The sequence below is a fragment of the Pelodiscus sinensis genome, chromosome 1, assembly GCF_052426305.1.
Source record: "Pelodiscus sinensis isolate ZL-2025 chromosome 1, ASM5242630v1, whole genome shotgun sequence".
In the NCBI taxonomy this organism is placed as follows: Eukaryota; Metazoa; Chordata; order Testudines; family Trionychidae; genus Pelodiscus; species Pelodiscus sinensis.
This window is the reverse complement of record NC_143052.1, coordinates 231,972,047-231,993,660: the sequence shown is the minus strand read 5'-3', so window position 1 is coordinate 231,993,660 and position 21,614 is coordinate 231,972,047. Positions and strand designations below refer to the sequence as shown.

General features: G+C 41.5%; 1 protein-coding gene across 1 annotated transcript in view; it reads left to right on the top strand.

Annotated features, from left to right (window-relative positions):
• Positions 1 to 14,017, top strand: part of GABRA5 (gamma-aminobutyric acid type A receptor subunit alpha5) — a 93,256-nt gene extending 79,239 nt beyond the window's left edge. Inside the window, exons 7-9 of the mRNA XM_075916457.2 lie at positions 7,810 to 7,962; positions 9,678 to 9,889; positions 12,487 to 14,017. Of these exons, the coding sequence (XP_075772572.1) occupies positions 7,810 to 7,962; positions 9,678 to 9,889; positions 12,487 to 12,789 (668 nt within the window). The 3' untranslated portion in view covers positions 12,790 to 14,017. The remainder of the gene's footprint in view (positions 1 to 7,809; positions 7,963 to 9,677; positions 9,890 to 12,486) is intronic.
• The last annotated feature ends 7,597 nt before the right edge of the window (positions 14,018 to 21,614 follow it).

Below are 21,614 nucleotides of genomic sequence, written 5' to 3'. Positions count from 1 at the left end.
AAATGCAGCAGCTCCATTTCTTCTGTATTATTAACAGTGTCTTAGGATTACTGATGTTGAGAATGGCATCCTACAGTGACAGACTCTGCATAGATATATAACCAAAATGAGGTCTTGTTCCAAAGAGCTTAAATCTAAGAGAGAAATCCTGGTGCTGCGGCATTCAGTCGAGTTTTGCCATTGACTTCAGTGTGGCCAGAATGTCATTTTTGCATAATACAAGAGGCAGGAGCAGGTGAACAAAATAAATGTCTGGGATGGGCACAAAGTAACAACGAGACAACACCAGGCAGCACAAAAGTCGTGGTCACCTACCCACCCCAGCTGAGATTTTTGCAGGCATGGTGGCTGAGAGAAAAATGCAAATTTCATGGATGCAAATGCAAATTCCAGGCTGGAACCAGCAGCTACTTCCCCTCCCCCCAGCTCCCACCCCGATCTCCTCAAGATGGTAAAGTGAAATTAATGCTGCCTAAATTTGGGGAAAAGTTGAGGCATACTTGCAGTGCCACATTGGGCCACAAGGGGGAACGAAGGGATAACACACACATTATCAGGCAGCGTGGGAGAAAGTGGAGAGGTACTTACTGGAAAAATGAACAGTGGACAGAGCTGGAATCTGTGGAGTGACCATGGTGGGACCAATGGCTCAATACTATGTAAAAAAATGATAGGATGTGAATCAGCCATGACTGGCCTTACAAATGAAAGCAAGTAACTTGGGTTTTGCAGTTTGCAATTTTTTTTAAAAAGAAGCATCCACTATGCATACTTTCTGCATAGCACTACAAAAACTATTATCTGCCTGCTGCTTCCTACTGGGTTTTGTTGTGTTCTTTGCCCCTTCCTCAAATCATACTGTCAAAGTAGGCAACACTATTTGACCACTCTTTGGGTATGTCTACTCTGCAGAGTTTTTTTTGAAAAATAAATCAAAAGAACAGAGAGGGTTTTCCAACACTGGTAAACCTCTTTCTATGAGAAATAGATCTTTTGGGAAAAGGTGTATGGGGACAGGAAAGAGGGAGATCTTTTGAAAGAAGAGGAAAGAGGAAAAGAGAAAAAAAACACAGGTGCCCCGGTGGCCACTCTGTCCAGAGCAATCACAGCTTAAATGCGAGCTACGCTACATCTAGACAGCAAGCCTCTTTCGAAAGAAGCTTTTTTGAAAGATACTTAAAAAAATACACTTTCAAAAAGGAGAGTCTAGACTACAACCAGTACTTTCGAAAAAGCAAGCCACTTTTTCAAAAGAGAGCACCCAGGCAGTCTGGATGCTCTCTTTTGAAAAAGCACAGTTTGCATTACATAGTGCCTTTTTTCAAAAGAGCATGTTTGGAAAAAAGCATTTTTCCTCATAAAATGAGTTTTTCCGCGGTCAAAAAAACTACTGCGTTCTTTCAATTTACTTTCCCAAGAACGCAGCAGCAGTCTAGACGCAAGGGAAGATTTTTTCAGAAAAAAGGCCACTTTTTTCATAGTCTCCATTCTGTATGGATGCTATCTTTTGAAAAAGCAGATTGCTTTTTCGATGTGCTTTTGCTTTGTTGACACACTTTCGGAATAAGTTGTTTTGAAAAAATCTCTTCTCAAAGAAGCCTGCTGTCTAGACATAGCCTTAGTTGACCAAGTAAATCCAGGTTACAATACATCTCAGTGTAGTAGCAACACAAAGACCATGTAGCTGGTACACAAACACTTGCTGGATCCAGCCCATCTGTGGCCCTGTCCACAAACTAATCCTGCTAAATGGAGAGCACATGTAGCCAGATGTAGAGCATCAAAAAATCCTGCATACTTGGTGTGAGATTATCATAAATCAGTGGGTATATATGAAATTGTCCCATTCTAGGAATGTGCTACTTGTTTTTATACCAGACCTTCTGCGAGTCCCTCTCCTCAGTGTACTTCTTGGATTCTTTTTTCCAAGAAACTGAGACTCCAGAAACAAGTCTTCCCCTGGATTGAGACACTTTTTCAGGTAGATTGGCCCTCAGCTTTTTAGGGAGTTATAGGTTAAGACCTTAAATTTATCTGGAGACACATAAACAGCCAGTGCAGATCAGGGAAAACCCCGAGCCGGAAAAAAGCGGCAGCCATGTTCATGCAAGTGCCGCGGGGGATATTTAAATCCCCCACAGAATTTTCAATTCCGAAGTGTCTCATTAGCATCCCTTTTACGGAAAAGGGTGCCAGTGTAGACACAGCCTCAGGGAAGAAGTGTGACAGTTTCCCCACTGCTTTTCTCCAGGTGCTAGATTTGTCTGGCATATGAGCAAAGGAGATATGGCTATCTGTTTTGGCAGTGCATTTTGGGGGCTTGAGTCCAAAAATCAGCAGGTTCCAGGAATGACACAGGGATGGATGCAAAGAGATCTGGAATGTATTAATACAAGCAGAGATGCTGGACGTGTTCTTTGTGTAGCTAGGAGAATTTGGAGTCTAATGTGCCAAAACGAGAAGGATCCCACATGATCTATGTCAAGATTGTCACAGAGAGGCAAAATAGACACTAGCAACAACAACTTTACTTGTTTAAACAAAAACCAAAAAACCTTGCTGCAACATTAGTGAAGATGTGCTACTGTAATCTTCAAACAGCGCCACCTGGTGACAAAACATTATAACACAGCGAGATAGCCGTTTTAGTCTAATCATGGAAAAACAAAAAAGCAGTCATGTAGCACTTTAAAGACTAACAAAATAGTTTATTAGGTGAAGCGCTTTCATGGGGCAGACCCACTTCTTCAGATCATATTCAGAATATGATCTGAAAAAGTGGGTCTGCCCCATGAAAGTTCATTGCCTAATAAACTATTTTGTTATTCTTTAAAGTGCTACATGACTACTTTTTTGTTTTTCCATTATAACACAGTTTAAATTTCCATCTTGTCACCCTCTTTTTCTGTTCTGCATTTTAACAATTTCTAACACTTTTTTTCAAATATACTTTTCTTAAGGTACATCTGTCTGTTACTCATACTGTTTTTTAACTATATGGCCAGAAGGGGTAAGGCTTGGTGACTAGAGTGGCTTCTGTGCGCAAACACTGTCTCTGGCTGGTTTGGTATAGGTCAGCAGTCAGCAATCTTTGTCTCTCAGTCTGTCAGGGTAATATGCTGCAGGAAGCAGAGCAGGCTGCAAGGATGGGCTAGCTACCACTTCCCTGAGCTCCCATTGGCCGCGAATGCCAAACTGCGGTCACTAGGAGCTGTGGGTGCTGTGCCTGTGGATGATCAATGTTTGCAAAATGAGTTGCAGTCCATCATTGGATTATCCTGATGGACTATACGCTAAAAGGCTACCGACCCCTGGTATAAGTGAATATTTTCTCCTAGTTCTGTACCTGCACTTTGTACAGTTTGCTCAGTAAATGGTTTAGTCTTTGGAACAAACTAAAGATATCGACAATTTCTATTGGGCTACGTCTACACTGGCCCCAAATTCCGGAAAAGCCATGCAAAGCAGGTAAGTCAGAATAGGGAAATCCACGGGGGATTTAAATATCCCCCGCGGGATTTAAATAAAGATGTCCGCCGCTTTTTTTCCGGCTTGGGGAAAAGCAGGAAAAAAACGTCTAGACTGGCGTGATCCTCCGGAATAAAGCCCTTTTCCGGAGGATCTCTTATTCCTACTTTCAAGTAGGAAAAGGGCTTTATTCCGGAGGATCGCGCCAGTCTAGACGCTTTTTTCCGGCTTTTCCCCAAGCCGGAAAAAAAGCGGCGGACATCTTTATTTAAATCCCGCGGGGGATATTTAAATCCCTCGCGGATTTCCCTATTCTGAAGTTGAAAATTAGCATGCCCCTTTCAAATAAGGGGCCAGTGTAGACGTAGCCAGGGAGTATTGGCCCTTAATTGTTCCTTCAGTGGTTCTGTCATTGCAGGAAAGCCTTGTAGCTATCACCCAAGATGGTTTCCAAAAAATCACTTTGGAAAACATACTTTCTTTTATATGACTTGAGTCAGTACTTGCTGGTTTAGCTCAGGACTTCACTGAAGATTCTGTTATGTTCCTCCACTGATGTGTTGCCCATAAAAAGGACCACACCATTTATGTTCTCTAATAGCTCTGCCGTCTTTTATGGGTCATTTTCAGGAGCACTAGTAATCTCAAAATGTAAACTTTGAAAGCAAAATATCCCAAATGGTATAATGATTGGAGGAGTCACGTTAGCTCTCTCATTTGATAAATGAAATCACCAGTATTTGTGTATTTACAGCATTTGCCTCCTTTAGGAGAATGTAGGGAAGTAAAATCCCATTTAATTGATTAACTAGTTAAATGTAATGTTTAACCAGTTAACCAATTAAAGGAGGACAGGAGGGGGCTGCTGTCATCCGGCTGGAGCAGCCCCTGACTCCAGCATGCCCAGGCCCACTGCAGAGAGGGGTTGTTCCAACCTGGCTGAAGTGCCCGTGTCTGCAGTGGACCCTGTGGGGCTGGAGCAGCCCCAGTCTATGGTGGGTAAGGAGCTGCTCCAGACCCCACTGTTTAACCAGAACTGTAATGGACAGGAGGAGTGCTGGCTTTTTCTGAACATCCCAACATTAAATGACTAAAAGATTAAACTCAGATAGCTAAGGGTATAGCTACGGGTAGGTACCAGGAGAGCCAATGGGAGAAGGTGTTGAGATTTGAATGGAAGATATACCTGCCTGCTGTTCTTCTTTATGTGAGTTTTAAGCCAGTTGGGGGAACAAGATGAATTGAACCAGGCAGAACTAACATGCCTACAAAGAATGCTGGGCATGGAAATGGACTGGACCATGAAGCACAGATTATATGTAGATAGGGATATGTCTGTTGAGATGCAATCAGGCTCTTGTTTGCTTTGTGTCTCCCCCCTCCCCACCAATATACTGTACTTTAAGTTGTATCCCGGGGATGGAATTTTCTCTGTGTTTTAAATTGTTCTTTTCTCAATTGCTTTAAAACATCTTGCATCCAAGTATGCTTTATCAAGTATATCTTTTTGTTTTGTTTAATAAAACCATCTTTTTTAAGGTGATGATTTGATTCTTGTGTCCTGGAAGGTAATTGGAGGTTTGTGTATGCATGCCTAAGATTGAGAGTCTTAGGGTATGTCTAGACTACATGCCTCTGTCATCAGAGGCATGTAGATTAGGCTACCAGACATAGTAAAATGAAGCGGCGATTTAAATAATCGCCTCTTCCTTTAAATTTACATGGCTGCCGCGCTGAGCCGACAAACAGCTGATTAGCTGTTTGTCGGCTCAGCGCGATAGTCTGGACGCGCGGGTGTCGACATCAATGGTATTTGTTGACCACCCAGGTAAACCTCATCCCAGAAGGCTTACCTGGGTGGTCAACAAATACCTTTGAGGTCGACACCCGCGCGTCCAGACTATCGCTCTGAGCCGACAAACAGCTGATCAGCTGTTTGTCGGCTCAGCGCGGCAGCCATGTAAATTTAAATGAAGCGGCGATTATTTAAATCGCCGCTTCATTTTACTATGTCTGGTAGCCTAATCTACATGCCTCTGGTGACAGAGGCATGTAGTCTAGACGTACCCTTAGAGAGGTGGCCGTGTTAGTCTGTAACTGGAAAAAAAACTGCAAATGGTCCTGCACTATGTAGATAGTATCATGAGCTTTTGTGGGCACAACCTGCTTCTTCAGATGAATGGAAAAAGGGGGCCAGAGTTATAAATAAGTAACAGAAAAATACGGGCTGGGGTGGGAAAGAGAAGGATAAAACCTTGTCAATTATGCTATGTCTAGATTACTGAGTTTTTCCAGGATACGAGGTATCCCAGAAAAACTCTGCCATGTTCAGGGAACGCGTCTCCTCTTCCGGCATTTTTGTGACTGAGCAGACGCGCACTTTCAGAAGCCCTGTCTTCCTCATGCCACGAGGAAGAAGGGTCCTTCTGAAAGAGGAGGTTTTCCCAAAATTTGGCCTACTATAGGCGGGCGAAATTTTGGAAAAGTCTCTTCCGACAAAACTATCTGAAAAAGAGACGTAAATTATGGAGTGTAATTTGCATACCTTTTTCTGATAAAAAGCAACAGTCTAGACATAGCCTTACAGTGTCCATGCTAAATGAGGCTAATAGTGTAGGCTGGAAGTTCTCAATACTTTTGATGTCATTTGGGTGTTGAATGTAGCGGCCCATTCAGACCTTGATTAAAGGTGTCAGATTTGCAGATGAAGGCAACTTCTGCAGCTTCTCTTTGCAGCTATTTTTTGCAATTGCTTTGTAATAGTATAGACACTTTTAGATCCATTAATGAGTGCCTGGACAGGTTAAAATGTTCCCGAACAGGAACTGAGAGGTCATCTATCAGAGATTACAGTTTGTTTTCTCTTTTTATTCAAACTCTTTTGTATTAGAAGATGTTGGGGTACCCTCCCCCCCCCAGAAAAGTGCTTTCTTCCTGGATTCAAGAAGAAAGGGGTTTTTCACTTGGTGGTGGCAGCCTATCTCCCCAGGTCAGGAAATCTGTGATCTTAGGAAACTTTTAAGCAGAAGCCTATAGAGGCAAGCTATTTTTAAGGTATCTTGCAGGTCCCCACCTTCTGCACTCAGAGTGCCAGAGTGGGGAACAGCATTGACAGGAACCCATAAGCATCATTCGTTCAGGGTGATGCTTACTGGTTAACCATTCACATCTCTAATTGAACAATCAACTTTCCTACATTATATGCATCTAGTCTGAAAAGTCTTTACATTTACCTAGGGTTTATCTCGTGTTGTTTTTGAGGATTAATTGCAATTCTTTTTGCAGCTGTGCTATATCTCCTATTGTGACTGTGTTTGTAAGTCATAGCATCAATAAATCATAGAAGATTAGCATTGGAAGAGACCTCAGGAGGTATTCAGCCCTACTCAAAGCAGAATCAAGCAAATTAAATTGCAGTGAGGGAGACTTAGTTTGAACCTTAAAAGAAACTTCCTAACTGTCAGGGTGGTTAAATACTGGAATAAATTGCCTAGGGAGGTTGTGGAATCTCCATAACTGGAGATACTTAAGAGCAGGATAGATAGGCATCTATCAGGGGTAATCTAGATAGTGCTTAGTCCTGGGGACTGAACTTGATGACCTGGTGCTTGAGCCTGCTGGATTGTGTGGTGCTCTAGGAATGGTAGGAAGTATTCTCTGATAGTGGGTTGGTGTTTCAGTGGGGCCCATGTTCTACATCCAGGTTTTGGAATTCTGCATCACTGGAACGTGCTATAATTTACACATGTTCAGTACAGTAGGAATGTCTGGATATGTTCCCTTAGATATCCCTGTAGATATCTGGGGGTTTGGCAGCAAAAATTGTCACAGTCAGGCTGGATCCTGATACCAAATCTGGGGTTTTGCAGCATTGTACTTTCTGCTGGGATGTGTTGGTTGTGGAACTATTTGATGCCCTAGGACCAGTTGGAGGTACTGTTTATTTTGATGGTGAAATTTGGGGCCCACAAATCAAATATTGGCCAGAGCTAACAGAACTCATGTCACCTATACAAATCTCTGAAGCCATGGTGCATTGAGACATGCCAAGTTCTAAAACTATTTTAATGCAGTAGGAGAAGTTCATGGTGTATAATTCAGTGTCATTTTGGAGGCATAGGTACAAACATCAGGAGGGTGTATGTTTCAAATTCTGATTTTTCCATGATTGCCAGAACTAGGCTCTCTGGAAGATCAGGCATTTTTGGTGCAGTGGAAATGGCGGCATGTTTTCTCCCAGCACGTGGTGGATTTTGGGAACGTATGCACAGAAAACAGCAGGATCCATCAATTTTAGGCATGGTCTGACTTTTCCCCACCATTGCATTTTTCTCCTCCTAGGTGAATACACTATTATGACAGCACATTTTCACCTGAAAAGAAAGATTGGTTATTTTGTCATCCAGACGTACCTTCCATGTGTTATGACCGTGATCTTATCACAAGTGTCCTTTTGGCTAAACAGAGAATCCGTCCCTGCTAGAACTGTCTTTGGTGAGTACTTCACTTCTTTGTGGTCATTATAAAAATATTGTCTTACTCAAAGGGGTGACTTTGTGTAAAGAAATAATAATTTACTATGATTTATTTCTGTTCCTGGTGATTTCTATTTCCCCCTAGTTCTGAACTAATTTAACTCATGGGCTTTCTTCCTATCATGCTTAGAAGTCCTTTAGTTCAATTCTGATGAAAATTACACAAGAATTAAATGAGGGTTAGTGATAGAAGAGGGAAGAAGAAATCAAATCTGTATGTATTTATTTTTTCAATCAGGAAAAAAGGCAGATAATTTAGATCAAACAAACCTAGTAGATAGCATGGAGGGGGAAGGGAGGGCGTGGAGGGTTAATACATATTCTAGACATAGAAATGAAAGCACTGATTTCTCTTCAAAAGTTTTAGTGTGTCTGTGATTCAAGGTGCAGGGCTGATCTAGATGAATCATAAAAGAGGTTAATTAGTGGCAATTAATTTGTACTGATGATAATAGGGGTATTATAATCAGTACAAATTAATATAATTACTCATTTATAAACTGTATGCATATTACAGAATATATAATAAGTAAAATCCTTTTGAGATGTCTAAACAGCTCAAATTATCACTAGAAGATTGCTTGTAAACAGAAAGTAAACACCCAAGACTGATGCAATACAAAAACACAGTAGCTGGGGAAAATCAGTTTTGTACAATAGACAGTTTCCCCCACGATTATCAGGGAGCCAAATCTTGTTATTGACATTTATACAGAACTCTTTCCTGAGATCAATTGGGCATTTTGCTTTACATTCAATGGTGACATATGGCCCAGGACAATACAAAAAATACCTACCTTGAGGTCAAAGGATTGAGGTCTTAATTCCACTCTGTTACATTTAAATCCAGTAAGATCTGCGGAATTTCTGGATTTAAAAAGGTATAAGTGATAGTCGAATTTATTCCTTTGAGTATAAACTGGAAGGTGGATCCATGAATGAATTCAGTAACAGTTTTATCATTAATTTCAGTGGCAGTGGGATACTTACAATTATTGGGAATGAATTCTCGAAAATAATTTTATGTTGGGTATTTTTTATCTCCATGTGGTAAAATAAATATTGAAATCCTGCTTTATGACTACAATTATTCCTAATTAGTTTAGTTTATTAGTTCCTCTATAGTAAAGTGACATCCACGTTTCTCTTTACTACTTGTGATAGTCTGAACTGTTTGGTTGCTCTATCAAATCCATGTTCTATATTGGCTGGGAGCCAGAAGAAAAAAAAAAAAGATTATACGATTTGCATGGATCTTTACACAAACATATCCCTCCAAGTAATAGAAAGTCTGAAGATTATATTAATTCTTCAGTACATGAACAGCAGATTTTTGTAATGTTTTTATAAATGAGGGCTGCGATAAATGTTCTGTCTGTGAAAGCGAATTAATTAATTTAAAAAAATTAAATAAGTAAGATTTTGGTTCACACCACTAATCCTTAGCGAAACAAATTTTAAAATATTCTTTAAAGATGTAGAAATTAAAGATGAACTGGGTGCCCCAAAAGTCAGAAATAAGGTCCTCGGGGCAGGGACTTTGTTTATCTTTTGGTAACCAAAGCACCATAGACTGTTAAAATGCTATATAAAGAACTATTTCCATGCTTAGGCATCAGGGCTGAAGTCACACAACATTCCAAGTCTCACTTAACTTTTTTTTTCTTTTTAAAGGAGTAACAACAGTTCTTACCATGACCACTTTAAGTATTAGTGCCCGCAACTCCTTGCCAAAAGTGGCCTATGCGACAGCAATGGACTGGTTTATAGCTGTGTGTTACGCCTTTGTATTTTCTGCGCTGATTGAATTTGCCACAGTCAACTACTTTACAAAGAGAAGCTGGGCATGGGATGGCAAAAAAGCTTTGGAAGCTGCAAAAATCAAGGTTTTTAATTTACAACTTTTTGAATCCCTAGAATAAGATTCAATTACCTTTTACAGCACAAGTAACTGGATGTACGATTTGCTGCTCTACAAACATGTATTTAATTTGCTCATGTCATTGACCTTCAGATGATAACTTGCTGGGCATACTGAACTTTTTTTAGTGCTTATGCTGTGGGATAGTATAGGAAACATTCATCTTGGCCATGAAAATGATCTGATCTGTGCTTGGAAGGATGACTGAGAGGGACTTAAATGTATGTCACCGCCAGAGCTGGGTAGAACTTTTGGGACAAATAGTTTATTCCCTGAAAATGCAAAACTTGACCCAAACTATTCACAAATTCATTCTGAATTCACAAAGAGCTTCAGCTGAAAAAACACTCAATTTCAGCATCTTCAAAGCAAGCATGCTGAATTTTCATTTTGAAACCATCTTTCATTTCAAAATGTGCTTAATTTTTTAAAAAGGTTGAACATATCCCTGTAATGGGTCCACCCGCTGGTGAGCGCCCCACTGCGGCCAAGTGACGCTGTGCAGTGTCCTTGTCTGGTTGTCCGGTCTCCCTCAAAAGTCCTGGAACCAGGGCCTGATTAACCCTGTACACGGTACTAGTAAGTCTCTGCTTGTGGCTGGCTGGTCTTTGGCCTCTGAGTCTTACCCAGATCTAGGCTCAGCTCACAGTGGAAGCTAGTCATAGTGCTGATCACCCAGACAGGGTACAGACCTGGATGGGTCCAGCTCCTGAAAGGAAATGCCAAGCCCCAGCCCTGCAGCGTCTTTTATACCTCTCTGCTGGGTCCTGATAGGCTGCTGCAGACACAGCCACTCTATAGTGTCTGGAGGACCTCTACTCCACCCCTCCTGTCAGGGGATGTTGGGGCCTAGTCCAGCCCATCACAAACCCAAAACTTTTGTTTCCCCTTTTCACTGATACAGGTTTAATGGACATGTCCCAGAGTTCTATAATCCAGCATCATCTGTGATCCAGTATCTCTGTGGCTGCTCCCAGGCCAGAGCACTCACAAAGAAAAGCCAGGCCCTGCATTCAACAACTCCTCCCCTAAAATCCCATTGCTTCCAATGCTGCAAATAGCCCATGTGTGGTGCTCAAGCTCAGGGAGGGAGAGAAGAAAGGAGGGGAAGAGTGGGAATGGGGGATGCTCAGAGGAAGAGGCTTGTTGTCCTCCCATGGGGTTGTGTTCCTGGCCCCCAGCCGTAGGGCTCCAGAGCCATCCTGCCTTTTCCCTGAGCACCATGCCCCAGTTCTTGCTTAGTCAATGCTGGCCCCTCTGCTACCAGCAGAGTAGAAACCTGCAGCCAGTGGCAGCAAAGAGACCAGAATTAACTTGCCCTGATCTGTCAAATTCTCTGGTTAGAGGCGGATCAAGTCCTAAGGATGCTGGACTAGGGAGATACACCCTGTATAACCCCCCACCCCTTTTTTGCATCAACCTGAAACAATGTTTTTTCTTCAGTTCAGACACTAAAACAAACAAACAAAAACAATTATAGCTTTAATAGCTCTAATTGCTATGGATTTTGTTCATTGAAATTAAGGATTTAAACAATTATACAGCACCAAATGAATCTAGGCAGTCCAATCCTGTTGTTACTGGAGTGAATAGGAAAGCCTGCATTGAGTGCAGTAAATCAGGACCCCACATCAATCGCCATAAAAGCAATACAAACAAAAAATACAGCATGAAACCATGAACTTTTGAACTGCAGTATCCCCAGTATTATTACAAAAGTAGGCCCTGTGTGCAAACACTTAGACTATTGAATGCTTACTTGCCTAACATTATTCACATGAATAATCTGATCAACTTCACTAAAACTACAGTACTCCCATGTGAAAGTTACATGTATAAGCATCAGGACTTCAGTGGGCTCTTTGGTGACTATTGTCAATAATAAGGGCTAGTCTAATGAGTTTTATCAAACAATCTCATAAAGCAACTTTATATTTGCAGGCAAATACACGTTACATGAATCCCATGTGAAATAACTAAATATCAAGACAAAATCTTACAAGGGATCCCAGGCCTTTTCACATGTTGATTTTTTTTTGTTGGTGATGTGATGTTAGTAATTTGTTAGCCATCCTGAAACACTGGGATAACAGCAGTAGCTAAATGTTTCTTTCTCAAGGCTTTTACATCCATTCATGCAAACCCAGGGTATTGCTTAACTTGTAATGAGAAAGGTGTCAGGATTCAAGCAATTCAGTGTCAGGGCTAAATGAACTTTTTTACTTCCTTAACGGACATGGCAAGTCTAGAGGTACCAGGGCTCAGCCCTGATGAAAATTAAGCACTGACCCAGGGCGAGGATCACATCAGTAAAGGATTTTGCTAATTTTCATGCTAATCCAGGACCTGATCCTGCAGTCCTTGCTCAGTGTTCACTGATATCAGTGGAAGGTTTGGGTGAACAAGGGCTTGAAGCTCAGGACATACATAGTTGGGATTTGAAACAGGAACAAGTAGTGAACAGTTTGCATAACTGATTATTATGCTGAAATTTTTGTTTACACTTGAGAACATTTACACCTGCCTTCTACCTTAAATGGTGTTTCCTGATTTATATTTCAGAGAAAAGAGCGTGAATTACTAGGAAACAAATCAATTAATGCTTACAGTGCTGGAAAGACAGGCCCACCACCAAACATACCAAAGGACTCAGCCCCATCAGTCATCTCAAGCTCTACTACTGTTGCAGTGAAATCTGCTGAAGAAAAGCCTGCTGAAAGCAAAAAGACTTATAACAGCATCAGTAAGATTGACAAAATGTCCCGAATAGTTTTTCCAGTGTTATTTGGAACTTTTAACTTGGTCTATTGGGCTACGTATTTGAATAGGGAACCTGTTATTAGAGATGCTACTTCTCCAAAATAAACTGAAGGACTCCAAAATCACTTGTGAGCCATACTAATAAAGCAAACACTACCATGGAGAATATGAAGGCCAGAAGACTTTCTATTCTTGGGCAATATTCTTCAGGAAGTTTTTGCATGTTTAATAATATGTACAAATAATATTGCCTTGATTGTTTCTACATGTAACCTCAGATATTTCTGAGACATTGACATGAATTATTACAGCCACAGATCTTTTTAGAAGAACAGAAGAGCGGGCATTGAACATGGCTTCTGTGGCACATGGTATCTTGCATTGATAGTTTGTAAATAAAATAAGTTATATTTTTAACTGTTCAAGCGTATTACATATCTGTAGTTTTTATATGTCCAATGTACAGTTATACATACATAGGCATATCCTGTATTTTACAGAAATGCTCCATTATTGTCATCTGATAGGGTACTGTGGGTAATGTATGTTGTAAATAGAGTATTATCTCTTATAGGGTCACATTCCATCACCCTTACTCTCTCCAAATAGCATCTTATTTCACAAATAATTCCATCACTTCAGATTCTCAGCAAGTGGAAATTTGACACAGTACCTAGTACTGAATGGAACTTTGCTGATTCACACACACACACACACACACACACACACACACACACACACACACACACACACACACACACACACAGAGCCAAGAATCTGGGTCACAGATATGGGACTGCTTCAGGAGCAAGGTGTTATTCAATGTAAATAAAAGTTGTAAAATCTTACCTTAGGAGGAAAGGTCAGTTTTTTCATACTCCAACTACATTTTTCTCCTGTAATTCTAATTTTTTATTGCAAAAATCAGGCATACATTACACAAAATTATCTTGAAAATAAACTAAAAACATACCATGCAGATAAAACATTAAAGTCCTTAATATACACATTCATTAAGGTAACAAATTCAGGGAGTTTGGACAACATCTTCCATTGAAGATGATGTATGAAAAAGATGCTTCTGAAATAATGATTATATCTTACTCACAATAGCAAGAGAGCCCAAATTATCTATCAACACAAAAAAAGGTGATAAAGAATGCAAGTTACATGTGATAGCGAGGGTTTTCAGAGACAATGCAAGCATTTTGGTGTTTGCCTGAAACTTTTCTTTATTACTTCCTTGCTGCTGTCATTGTGTTTTGCTTCAACAATGAATGAGAAAGTGTAATTTAAGTTTTCACCTTTTTCCTTGAACGCTTGGCATGACTGCTCCCTTGCTCCAGTAGCTTTTGTAATTTGATCTTAAAGTTTAAATAAAAAAATGCATTCAGTACTTGGTTGCAAAATGTCATCCGTTTTTAGCTTAATGGTTTGGAAAACCTTTGTCATACTAAATTTTTCAGCAAACACACACAAGTGATGTTGGTCATAGAAGCGCTATCTCTGGTGCCAGTAGAGCTATTGAATATGCATCAGGATATGTCAATGTGTGCAGAATCAGGCCCTGAATCTACTCTGAATCTGTGTGTGCCGGGGAGCCTGTGCAGAATATATACTGCAGGGCTCTCCCTTCCCCACCAATTCCTGGCAAATCTTTTATAAGGATTCTACTCCATAGAGAGGTACGGGACAGGCCAAGTACTGGAGAAGTGTTTGGGGCTCTCTGACTTCTTTCTGGCCTCTCTTCCATTTCACCTCCCTAACAACTTTGAAAAGGAAACAGAAGATTATAAATAAAAGATGTAATAATTTTTGCTGCTTTCCCACCCATGTTGTAGGACCACGTCTTTTGGGAGGTTCCGGGAGGAGCCAAAGAACTGTGTTCTCCCTGAGCCAATAAAGCCAAAGAGCAGAGTGGAAGCTGTCCGAAAAACAGTAGTGAGGAAGATGGTCTAGTGGCTAGGGTAGTTCCCTGAAACTCCGGAGACCAAGTGTCAATGTCCTGCTCTGCTGTGTGCTCTGCAGAATCTTACCTGAGAAGATAAAATAGTTTTTGTGACCAGTTCTTATCTCTTGCAAACTTCATGCATTTATGGGATCCCGTTATTTCAGCATCTGGATGCAACCAGTGGGGAGGGAAGATGTACAATTAAAGGGATATGGGCCCCCCATCTTTCCCCTTTGTATTTCTTTCAGTTTGGTCTCATGCAGTCTCTCTCCAGTGTCCAATATTTTTAATGAGGTTGCTCTACTCCATCTAGGATCAGAGGGAATGGAAGATTCACTAGGATATTCAGTGAGTGAAAACTCCAGTGTTTCCTCTCCTTTATGTGGGCTGTTCCTATGCAGGAACAAGTGGAGTCCAAAGAAATCTTTTCGTTTTGGTTTGTTAATTCTTATGTTATAAAAAGAGGCCCAGTGAAAGATAATTATTTTTAAATGACCCTTTCTTGAGCTGCTCACTATTGTTCTAGAATGATCACCTACCCTTTTAGGGTTGCATGCCTAAATTTAGTGCAGACACCTACCTCTCTTGAGTAAATTTCCTCATCTGAATTGTCTCCTTGACCTTGATGTAACTAGTGACATGCATATAGTTGCTCAAGAGATCAAATGTTTGCAGGATTGAGCCCTTGTCTGGCTTCTTGTTAGTATAGAGTTTATAGATGTTTGCTGGATGTGTAAAAGATAGACTTGGGTGGATGTGAATTGCATTCCCCTGGTCTATTTATGTTTTAGAGAGGATTTACATCTAGAGAAAGGTAAAGTGGCATTTAATATTAGAATACTGGAGGGAGTGGGGGAGGAAATACCTTTGTGTCTGAGGAAAAAATCTTGTACATTGAAAAGAGAATATGTGCAAGGACAGAGGCAATTAATAGCCACACTATATGGAGAAAGAGAAATTAACAGAGACTGCCCACAATGATGTTTCAATGATTAGTGGCTGAATACAAAATACAAAGAAAATTAGTAAAGTTTATGGTTGCTGCTAAGTCATTTGCTTCAATCAGGTAAAAGTTTGAAGAATCACAAGAACCCCCAGATAGATTTGTGCGTATTAGACATGTCGAAGCAAAAAGGCAGTGTGGGGGGGTGTTTAGACTAACCCCCACTGACAGAACAATGACAGGTGAAATTTAAACTTTGGCAAATTTAAAATAATACACACTGTAAAAAATAGCTCAGACTTCCCATTAATGTTGATGGGCTGTGATGGTACAGTGGTTAAAACACAAGCTTGGGGCTCTGGAGAAGAGGGCTCTGTTACTTCATCTTTTCTAGATTTTTTCCATCTCAGAGATCCCCAAACCATGGGGTTCACTGCCTTCTGGGGGCAGGAAGGAACACTTGGGGTGTGCAGCAGGCCCCATGGGCAAGGGAGCACCATCCAACTCCACTCTGATCTCAGCTGTGCCCCCCTACTAGTATAGGACCTGACTACACCCAAGTGGTGACTCTGCATCTTGCTAGACTCTGATTCTTGTCCTGGCCTCCATCCCCCTAGGCCAGCCCAGCCCAGCTCAGCCCCTGTCTAAGCCTGTGGCTATAGCTTCATTCCTGACCCTGACCCTGACCCCCAACCTGGCCACAGCTGCAGCTCCTTATCCCATCCACATCTGTCCCTGGGAGCCCTGACCCCAACTCAGGTGGGGGGGGGGCAAACAAAAGAGGAGAAATGACCCTGAAAACTTTGTGGACCACTCCTCTATGAATTCTGGACAAGTCTCTTTTGTGTCTCAGGTTTCTGTCTGTGAAATGAAAACAACATCACTTTTATCCTTTGCAAGGGGGCTCTGAGACTAAAGACATTACAAGACTGAGAGGTGGTGAGATGCTATAGCATCATGTTTGGACCTCATTAGCTAAGATTAAAGATTTGGCATCTTTATTGGTAGTTTAACAAAAATGCAATGTATGGAACAGCAGTTAAAGGTAAATTCCAAAGAGACATACTTTATTATATTAAATGTATAATTACTGTGTTATTAAATAAAACAATAATTTTCCTTTTTGTTGGCATCTTGTTTTTAATAATGGTCACTTCAATTGATGATAGTGTAACCCACACACCTGCTGGGTATGGTTCCCTGTCCTGTATAGTGGCACTTAGATCACTTATAGGCTATGTCTAGACTGCAAGCCTCTTTCGAAAGAGGCTTTTTCGAAAGTATCTTTCGAAAAAGCCTCTTTCGAAAAAGAGCGTCTAGACTGCAAGCAGTACTTTCGAAAGAAAGCAGCTAGTGAGTCTGGATGCTCTCTTTCTAAAAAGCCCTGTTGGCATTCAAGAATGCCTTTTTTCGAAAGAGCACTTTCGAAAAAAGGCGTTCTTCCTCGTGAAATGAGATTTACCGCCATTGAAAGAAAAGCCGCGTTCTTTCGATTTAATTTCGAAAGAACGTGGCTGCAGTCTAGACGCAGGCTACTTTTTTCGAAAAAACCCCCGAGTCTGGACACAGCCATAGAGAGAGAGATTGAGTTTGCTCTACAGCCTTAGGTCACATCCAACCAGTTTTTACCTCAAGCTGTAGGCTCATTCACTAAGCTCCAAGCTTGATTCCCCTAAGTGGAGGCTCCTCCAGGATTTCAACTGGGATTACTCTGAAGCTCAGTGGGCTTCTGAGCTAGAGGAAGTATGTAACCCACACACCTATTGGGTGTGGTGTACTGTCTCATGTAGTGACACGAAGGCTATGTCTACACTGCAGAGCTTTTCTGGGATACTTCCGGTATCCCAGAAAAGCTCTGCCATGTCCAAGGAACATGTCCACTTTTTTTGGAACAGTTTCTGAAGAAGTGGACACATTCTTTCGGCATCCCTGTATTCCTCATTGTATGAGAAATAAGGGACGTTCTGAAAGAGGAGGTTTTTCCAAAATTTGGCCCTGTGTAGATGGGCCAAATTTCAGAAAAGCCTCTTCCGAAAAGAAAAGCGGGAAAAGATAAGCAAATTGCGGTTCACAATTTGCATATCTTTTTCTGACTTTTCTTTGCAGTCTTGACATAGCCTTAGGCCACTTTCAGTATGAGAAAATGAGTTTGCTCTGTACCCTTAGCTGTGAGGCAGCTGTCTCTTAGCTCTAACTGTAAAGACTCATCCCAGCAGCTCCAGAGATCCCAGGTTCAGTTCGTCTATCTGCAAAGGCAGACTAGATCCAGAGAAGGTAAATGGGGTAGTTAAATGTAGAAAGAAAAGGGTATCAGTATGGGGGTGGGGGTGGGGGGGGGGAAGCATGAACAAGACTGAGAATGTTAGCATTATGAGCAGTGGAGTAAAATGCTCATTTACTTCTTTTGGTCCTGAACCAAAATACATTGGCAGCAATAGAGAGAGACCCTTAAATGTTGGTTGGTATTGGATCAGGTCTCCCCTCCTCTGTTACAGAATTAAAGGGACTCTTGCTTACAATAAGTTTAGAATGAAGGATGGGTAATACAGCTTTATGAAGTTATAGCTGAGTTCTGTAATTCATTGCCACAGGAGGCCATTCAGTTAAAGATAGGGGGGAGCTTTGAGAGGGCTGGCTGATTTAATGGTAACTTATAACACTTGTAACATTACACACTCACCTAACAAGAGCAATCAATTCTCTCTTCAGGTTGCAAGGTAATCATTTGTGAATACTAGGAAGGAATTTTTTTTCACCACAGACCCACAGTATATAGTATGACAGATGTGCAAGAGAGGGCTCTGCTTTCTTTGATAGCATCCCTTGAGGCTGCTGCAGTGGAACTGTAAATGATCCATATACATGTGTATTTCAATGCAACATAAATAATGTGCAAGGACTTGCAGCACTGTTATTATTTGTATTACCATAACAATGCCCAGAGGCTGCAATCAGGATCTGTGCCTCATTGAGCTGTCTGGTGAATACTGTATCTGTATTAGGAGGGTTTTGCCAGTAAATACCAATAAAACACTCTAAAATACCAATAAAACACTGTACACAGCATCATAATTTTGGAATAACTGACGTTATTCTGAAATAACATTGTGCACATCTACACTACAAGACTTTGTTTTGAAATAATATTGAGCTGGAAGACTTCTTACTCTGACTCATGGTAACCCTCATTCATGAGAAATAAGGGAAGTCAAAGTAAGAGTGTTGACATAGCTGAAGTTGTGTAGCTGAATTCGACTTTGGCCCTGTGTAAACATACCCTTAGAGTAGACATATTATACAGGCATAAAAGTGCTTTTTGCCTTATTCTAGCTCAGGGAACAAAACATGATATACTGGCAAAAGTGCTTTTATGCTTTTATATCAGAGCTTTGGCTGGCATAGCTAGGTTGATAAAAATCACACCCAGAACCACCATAGCTATGCCCACAAAACTTTTAAGGGTACTTATGACTGAAGATGGGTCTCTCCATCAAGGACTTTAGAATTGCATTTGGGACAGCATGAGAAGTGGATGGAAGAGACAATAGAATGGGGATGGGGAGGGTGGGCAGGGATAGCTGGCTTGTGCAGTGTAAAGGATGGGGAGGGAAGTAAGGGACTGTTTAACTCCAGCATTAGGTGGTACTACCTGGATTGATTCTGATGGAGTGATGGGAGTGAATCAAAGCAGCAGCTGGTTATAGAAACAAACTGCACCCTGAAACTAGCACTACACTCTTTTCTATAAGAGGCATATGACACCAGAGGAGTTCCTCTATAAGATGAAAGCTGTACTGGCAGGAAAAGAGAGGAGCTACTTTCAACATTGTTTGGTGGTGATGCCCGGCTATACAAATCTCCAGGACATTACAGAGATGGGGGAACAGGGAGGGAGAGGTAATATCTTTTATGGGGACAACCTCTGCTAGTGAGAAAGAGTTTTTCCCGTTTTCTTCTTCAGGCCTGAGAAAGACAACTAGGCGTGTCACAGTGAAATACAAGGCGGCACAAATAGAAGTTGTGCTAACTTCTCACACTAAATACAAGGGCCACTCAAGATGAAGTGGGCCGTTGACACATGCTTGCATTATGGGCCAAGAAACCACGTTTTGTTTGATTACAGGTTTTTCTAGTGCTGACCTCCTGCGGACTAGATGATCCCTTAATAGCTTGGGACTCGTCTTCATTCGGCTTGTGACAGTCTTCACACCAATTGACGGCAGGATTCCTTACCAAAACTCCCAATTTAAAAACTGTCTGTACACACTCCCCCTCCCCTCCTTCCTGGTGAGCACTTGCCGCAGCCTTCCAGACAGCAGCTGGGGGATTCTGTTATCTCGGGATCCGAAAAGGAACGTGCAAAGCCCCTCTCCCAAGTGTTTGCTAAGAAGTATTTCTCATCTCAGCCGCAAGAGGCTCCTGCAGCCAAGGAAGAATCGTGCAAAAAATAGCAGCTTCTCCTTGTCATCGGAAGAAGGAGAAGCAGCGGTGGGCTACACTCTTGCCTGGGAAGAGGAGAGAGCCATTCAGCTCTAGGACACATTTCCCGGGGTGGGGTGAATATCAGTCTATCTTTCAGTTCAGCTGCTCCAGAGCACAAACTCCTCGACACTTGTTGGAAGTGGAAGGCTGGTGCATTGTGTGACTTGCCAACACCGATCGCCTCCTGCTCCCCCGGGTATAAATGTAGTTGTAAGATTAACCAGCCGCCTGGGGACTGGGACAAAGCTATAGGAAGGCAGCCGAGGAAACGCTACGGCCCCGGGAACTGTCCAAGCCTCTGGTGCTGAATTTGGGGAAGGCGCTTGGACTCGACAGCTGCGAGCAGAGAGGATGCTCATGTGTTTGCCAACACACACTCGCCACCCGCAACACAGCTGGAAATCCCCTGACGGGCTTCCACACACAACGTGTGTTCCAGAAGGGGCACCAGACTAGCACGGTCTCACGCCAACTTGTCTCCCGACTCCACCGCTGAGAAGACTCGCGGACAGTGTTGTATCCAGCTTCGGTGCAGATTTTTCCTCAGCAATGTGTCTGCTGCGCTGTAATTGCCTTACGTCCTCAAAGCTAAAGTGCGGCTGGTGTTTGTATAGCCGTAGCAAACCCGCTCGCCTCTCTCAAATCGCCAGGAACTTTAAGGTGGGAGTTTAAGATACATTTTAAATTTAGGGTAATACACTTTCCAATAGGGAAGAGAGATGCATATATAATACATATAATATGCCACTTTGTTGGAGGACGATCCACCTTGCCCTGAGACCTAAGATATCAATCGTTGGGAATAATAAATTAGGCAAAGTTACTAAAGAAATTCCTTCAATTACATGTGTTTATAACTCGACCTCAGTCTGTTTTAGACACTTGAAATACTGTCTGTCATTTATCCGAAAGAAATCCTGATAATTGCAGATAACCTTTCAAATGCGCATATCAAAGCAGCGCAAAAGAGCTCTTTTCTTCTAAAGAAACATTTCAAAGCTCCACTTCATGACATAGACAGCACGGTGAATTTTAGAGCACTGAAAATGAAAATAAAGCTGTCCTTTGAACTTCTGCTCCGTCTTGTTTCAAAGAACAACCTCCATAGTTGTTCTGGACTCCCCTGCTGGCGATATGAGAGAGATACACGTTTTATAACAGGTGACGGATAATCATTTACATTCAGTGCAATTAGATAAAGTCAACACACAAGAACTAATGAATAAAGTGTCAAATGCAACTATAGGTTCCAGGAAATGCGCATCATTGGAAGTTAAATGCCGGATCATAGTGGATTTCCTCTAAGCTGTACCACTCCAGTAATAAATAACATCGGGAACACAAATCCTTCTAGTTATCTCTGTAAATAACTATTTTTAGACTTCACATACAAGTTATCCTGAGCACAAGATTAGATTTTATTGTACAACTCTTTTTTGCTGCATGAAATGTTTATGATCACTTTATAGCCCTGGGGGTAAAGGGAAGAAATTATAACTGTAAGCTTTACTTTCCCACCAAAATGAACACATACTGTATTTTGCCAGGCTCTCT